This window comes from Nuphar pumila, chromosome 6, assembly GCF_984573655.1.
Source record: "Nuphar pumila chromosome 6, dmNupPumi1.hap1.1, whole genome shotgun sequence".
NCBI classification, from domain to species: domain Eukaryota; kingdom Viridiplantae; phylum Streptophyta; class Magnoliopsida; order Nymphaeales; family Nymphaeaceae; genus Nuphar; species Nuphar pumila.
This window is the reverse complement of record NC_143254.1, coordinates 25,756,501-25,762,882: the sequence shown is the minus strand read 5'-3', so window position 1 is coordinate 25,762,882 and position 6,382 is coordinate 25,756,501. Positions and strand designations below refer to the sequence as shown.

General features: G+C 39.2%; 1 protein-coding gene across 1 annotated transcript; it reads left to right on the top strand.

Moving 5' to 3' along the window:
- Nucleotides 1-3,270: 3,270 nt before the first annotated feature.
- On the top strand, nucleotides 3,271-5,170 carry LOC149834418 (NAC domain-containing protein 21/22-like). The gene is made up of 3 exons (XM_090010117.1): nucleotides 3,271-3,643; nucleotides 4,206-4,492; nucleotides 4,593-5,170. The coding sequence occupies exons 1-3, from the start codon at nucleotides 3,469-3,471 to the stop codon at nucleotides 5,043-5,045; spliced, it is 915 nt and encodes a 304-aa protein (XP_089866243.1). The 5' UTR covers nucleotides 3,271-3,468; the 3' UTR covers nucleotides 5,046-5,170.
- The last annotated feature ends 1,212 nt before the right edge of the window (nucleotides 5,171-6,382 follow it).

Genomic DNA, 6,382 nt, shown 5'->3' with positions numbered 1-6,382 from the left:
ATATATATATGTGTGTGTGTGTGTGTGTGTGTGTGTGCGCCCACCTTAACTTGATTTATGGCTCTGCCCCTGTTCACAACCCTCTTTATGGCCATGCGGCTGACCCCTAGTGGCCATGAGGCTGACCCCTACGGTGGTTATGAATGCTCACAGTTGTCTAATAGTTTTAGTAATATTTTGTTAACGATCATATTTTTATATTATAAATTATCAAAATGCTTTTACATGAACTAAAAAAATCCATTCCATGTCCTTGTTTTAAAAAATAACTGCTTTCCTGGTATTGTGTATCAAGTTCATGTTTGTTTCCATGTCCGTCTAGCATCGCTTGTGATGCATAGATTTGGCCATGGGCAGATAACACTGACACGGAGTACAAATGTATGATTTTTAATGACATTTAGGTAGGGGTGGCAAAACCTGTCACGACCCGCCAACCCGCCTCTTAGGTGGGTTCGGGTTTGGAAAAAACCAACCCGTTTAATAAACGGGTCGACCCGCCTAACCCGTTTATTAAACGGGTCGGGTTGGTGTTAGGGGTATGCCAACCCGCCAACCCGGCTGACCCGTTTAATAAACGGGTTAGGCGGGTGGGTCAACCCGCCAACTCGTCTGCCAACCCGCCAACCCGACCCGCCGACCTGTCAACCCGCCAACCTGACCCGCGAACCTGAGAACCCGTTTACCCGACCCAACCCATTTATTAAATGGGTTGGCGGGTCGTGTCAGGTTACCCGTTTATTAAACGGGCCGGGTTCGTGTTTGCCACAGCCGACCTGTTTAATAAACGGGTCAGGTTTGGGTTGAGGTATGCTGACCCGCCAACCGGACACGATTGCCACCCCTAATAAGAAGGAATGCCTGAAACAGAGGAATGGAAGATAATGTTAAAAAGTAGTATGAAGTGGGAAGCATGAGAGGTTGTCAAGTGAGTATGCACATGCATGAAAAAATAAAAAAGAAACATAAAAAGCAATATCAGGTGCGAACAGAAGCTGATAAGAAATAAGCTAAGCACAAATATAAATAGACATAGAGCTAGCATGCAAACTTGTTATAAAAAAAAATTATAAATTTTTATTATAAAAGATGTTAAGAAGGGCCGAAAAAGCCAGTGAAAGTAACAAAAAGCGAGAAGGAACATTAAAGAAGTAAGTGAAAGAGAATCAATTTCAGAAACGAGGAGAAAACGGGCTTTCTATAATGGGAATTGAGTTTCCCATATTTTGGAAGCTGGTTTCCTAAAACTTTCTTTCTTTTCAAAGAGCCAAGGACCTTCCAAGCTTCCAAAGCTAGTTTCCGAGAAAATTAGCTTCCTCACATAGCAAGAAGCTTTCTGTAACTATGACATGATGACAGTACTGCATAAAAATGATACCAAATGGATAAAACTTTTTGTCGATGAACACCAAATATATAAAGTTTAGTCACAAATATTGGAGATATTTTGAGAAAATCATGACTTTATTGCTAGATACTCATAAACTGTTAATTAACATCTCATTGGGTTAGTACCTGATAACAAACTCAATTTTTTTCTAAATATTTTCATGATATTAACACTATATGTATATTTCTATTCCTATTCCATGCAGTGGGGTGCGGCCTTTGCCGCTAGACGTGCACAAAGTTCAACTCTCATACGCCATAAAGTAGGGGTCCTAGCCTCAGAGTTTTGTGTCATCAGCACAATGACTGTAGTTATGGCAGGCTGAGCAATTTCTTTGAGTTATAAATGAACAAAAATTATGTTTCTGTTTGTATATATATTTTATATATTTTTGTAGATAAGCATTTACATTTACATTTTATATGTTATTTTTTTTTATTCTAATGTTTTCTCAAACATTTTTCTCAAAAGTAAATTCTATGATTTATTGCAACATCTTCTCTTGTAAAACAAATCCAAATAATCAGAGTTGTGGCATTTATACAAACTAATGTTTAATTCAGAAATATTGAAAAAACAAAAAGTCAGATAAATAACGAAGTATTAAAAAATAAAAGAAACACTTATGTGTCCGTGTGACATACTAGAAACGTTGAAAGGCTATCAACCAAGTGCTAGCAAGATCAATGCGCCTGTCAAAGACCAAAATGGGGTCCCCTAAAATCATTCCCTTTTATATTAAACTGAAGAAATTGGTTTAATTGGACCGATTTCTCCCTTCTCCAATCACTGATTGCATATTGACAAGCCTCGTATACCCACCGGCGAGTACACCCACCTTCCATCTTGCAGTAAGAGAGCCCTTGGGAGCATATATAGTTTATTTCTTTAACCAAAGAAAAAAACAGCAACCTGAAAATCATGCATGACCGAAAAATGGTCAGACAAATTGTTAACCAAATAACTTTTAGGTCATTCTTTTCTTTAAATTGAAAATCATGATTTTATTTTAGCTTTCAAAAATCAACTAATTTTGATATTTTTATGTGTGAAACTCGTCTTACAAAATAAGCCTAACTAGAGAAAAAAAATCAAAGGCGAATTTTAGATACCTTTATCGCCATTGTTTGTGGGTTTTTTTTTCTGTTTTTCATTCAAGGCAGATTCAAATCCCTCAAAAATCATTCATTTCTTCACCTAAGATCTTGAAGGATCTAAAACCCGAAACCCAAAAACTTGATCATTTGTCGTGTTTTTACGGTTTCTATAAATCATATGAAAAAACCATGTTCATCTTTATTAATCAAGATTATTTTTCATTATTGAGCTGGTTTATCAAAGTTTGAATCTCCTTTTTTAATATTCTTCTTATTTTCTAAAGTACACTTATTATCTTGTCTTTAACTTCTGAATTTTACTAAGATATAATTTTCAGTGCACCGATGAATCGAGTACCGATTCATCAGATCGTCTTGAGAAAAAGATAATTTTCAGTGCACCGATGAATCGAGTACCGATTTATCAGATCGTCTTGAGAAAAATGTGTGACACTGATTGGGACTGTTAGGCACAAACCGATAGCAAGCTTTAATTGCAGTGGGTCCTGTTGATGACCTCAGCGGCCAATGGTGGCCCGAAGATTGGCCATTGGGCTAAAAGGGCCCACGTCAGATGGGGGTTGGGAGTTGGCAATCTAATGTGGCAACACGTCAGCACGTTATCATCCGCAAGAGAGCAAGAGAGAGAGAGAGCATTGAGGGGAAGACCCACCAAAACCGTTGGTCAGTCTCGTCAGATATCTACGTCCTCAGTGCGTTCACTCTTTGCCTATTAATAGATCTTCCCCATCTCTCACTCAGTCATAACCCCGCTCCCAATTCTTCATCGAACCCCATTCAATAATTCCCCACCAAATCTCTCTCTCTCAATTCGAATTCTGTTCCGTTCATTCCCCTTCATCAAACCCCAAATCTCTCTCTCTCTCAATTCCAATTGCGTTTCATTCGTTTCCGTTCATTCCCCTTTGTCAAACGCCAAGTCTCTCTCTCTCTCTCTCTCTCTCTCTCTCTCTCTCAAAGATGAATTTCTTGACCCTTACAGAAGCGAACCTTCCTCCTGGATTTAGGTTCCACCCACGAGATGACGAGCTGGTGTGCGACTACCTTGCCAGGAAGATCGCCAAGGAAGAGTCTGACGATGTGCCCACCATGGTAGAGGTCGACCTCAACAAGTGTGAACCTTGGGACCTCCCCAGTAAGCCCCCCCCCCTCTCTCTCTCATGGATGCTACAAGGTCAATTAGGCCATGTCCAATAGGTTACCTTTGACCCTTGGTTGTACGTTTTAACTGGGCCTTCTGCATGTTTGCCAGATCTCTGCCCCCATGTGATTGTTCCTAGTCAAATAAGCCTCCCATGTTCCCACTTTGTTATCCATGTGGTCACTTATTCCTGTGGCCAGCCTTAATTACTCCCTTTGTCTACCAAGATACAGATCTCCTAGTGAGGCAAATGAACAGGCGTTTGGTTGTTCCTAAGAGCCTAAGATAGCTATTGAGCAGAATCTCTTGGCAATTAATTGTTTGCTAGCATGTTTATTTTTGGACCATGCATGTACTTGAATCCACTCTTGCTTTGCATCTTACCTTTCTTGTTACGAATCTTATTATTGCTCTCCTCCAAGTATGCTTAACTTTAAACCTATGAACTCTTCTAAATAAGATTATTTTAGCTATGTGATTCATTGTGTTTAGAGTGAGCAAAATGTTTCATACTTTTGTTGTTTTTATCTTGACGTGTGTGTTTATCTGCTGTTAGCCTCTGCAAGGGTAGGCAGAGAATGGTACTTCTTCAGCCAGCGTGATCGGAAGTACTCGACTGGATTGCGAACAAACCGGGCAACCATATCGGGATACTGGAAGGCGACGGGGAAGGACAGACAAGTGCATGATGTGCGAACAGGGCAGCTGGTCGGGATGAGGAAGACACTAGTCTTCTACGAGGGAAGAGCACCTAAAGGAAGAAAGACCGACTGGGTCATGCATGAATTCCGGGTAGAAGGCTCGCCAAGTTCGCCGCCTGCTGTACCAGCAGTACCATTCAAGGTCCTCACAGCAATTCAATGTCCTTAAGATCATCAATCGTGCAATCCTTTTTGTCTGTGAATCATGTCTAAATATTTTCTTGTTATATTTAATTATGCAGGAAGATTGGGTCTTATGCAGAGTTCTCCACAAGAACAGAGGAGCCTCAACAAGATCCAACACAGAGAATAGCTATGAAGAAACAAGCTCATGTTCCCTTCCACCACTAGTTGAGCATCCCTTCCATGTTAACCTACAATTAGATTGTTATGAGCATGGGCCCTGCTTCTCCAACCTTCCTCAAACTCAGACATCTCATTTTGGGGGGCTAAGTGATGTGGATTCTTGCTTGAATCCCATGCCAAATTTTGAAGACAACTTTTCTAATGACAGTGCTGTTCTGAAGGCTGTATTGGACCAACTAACCAAGCCTGATGGAGGTGTAAAGTCAAAAGTGCCCCCAATTATAGGGGATGGGAGCCTCACTAGATCCACTCAGCCCTCATTCAACCATGAGAGTTATTTATCAGATATTGGTTTACAGCACATGTGGAACAATTATGAATGCCATTGACTAGACCTTCGTGTAATCTTCTGTAATTTTGTCTCTCTGTGTATAATTTTCACCATTAGTGTTGAAAACACAAAACTTCTGGATCGTATATTATTGTATAAAAATCAACTAAATGTTGTGTCCAAGATGCTTTTCCTTTTCACCTTCCCATATTATTTTGCTTCCTTATTTTTCTGTGGTCTGTGTATGCATGACCATATGTAGTAGTTATCATGGAGCCACATAGTTGGGAACAGAACTTCAGATATTAGACAGAAAACCTATTTGGCTCTCCTAGAGGACTTATGGAACCACTAGCCATTCCAAATTTGTGGGTTGTCTGGTCTAGCAAACCATGTAGGAATAGGGTTTTCACATGACTGTTATAGTAGTGTTTCAGCTAGTTGGTAGCCCTGTTTTCTTTATTTCCTAATATGTGGTTTGTTTTTGTAAACATTGTTGGACCCATTTGGAGTAAATTTTAGGAAATGGTAGAGGGAAATATCATTCATCTCCGAGTTGACCTGAAATTATAACAAAAAAAAAATGCAGCTCATCTTTAGGAATTAAAATTATTGATCATACTTTCTCAGAAATTGTCACTAGAATTTGTTCATCAGGAAATGATGATAGTGTAGACCATGGTTGCCAGTCGAGGAAGCGGGAGCGGGAAGCGATACGAGAAGCGAGTCACTTTTAAAATTTTAGGAAGCAGAAAGCGTGGGATGACTTAGAAGTGAATCAGGAATCGTCTCAGAAGTGAACCGGAAGCGACCTAAGAAGCGAGGGGCAAGCGAGGAGAAAGCGAAAAAATAAAAATACAAAAAAAAATAAAAAAAACATTGTCTAGTGAAAGTAATCACTTTTTTCATATCAGATTCCATTTGAACATTGTTTTGACAGCTAGTGAATTGTGTATAATGGTTATTTTGTTTGCTTGGTGGCACATATCTTAGTTTTGAATATTCTCGTTTGATTTGTGTTTTCAATATGATATACACTACTGCCTCTATGCCTGTTTCTGGCTACTGTCATATGGAATTTTTTGTGTGTTGATTACTTGGTGGTACTTGATTCACATGCTGGTCGAAGAACTTACTGTTCAGTGTATATTATGATAACTAATACAGGCAAACTACCACTCATATATGTGATAATAGTCCTGATATCTCTTTGTTTCTTTTATTATTCACTTTGTTATACTTTCTTTTTATTATTGGTTACAGCTGAATGTCACACAAATCTCAATTTTGATCTCACAATGCCCAATCTCTGATGGTGTATGCTGTCTAAAGGTCTTTAACAGAGTGTAATGCTATAGTCTCTCTTTTTAACTATATATATATATATATATATAT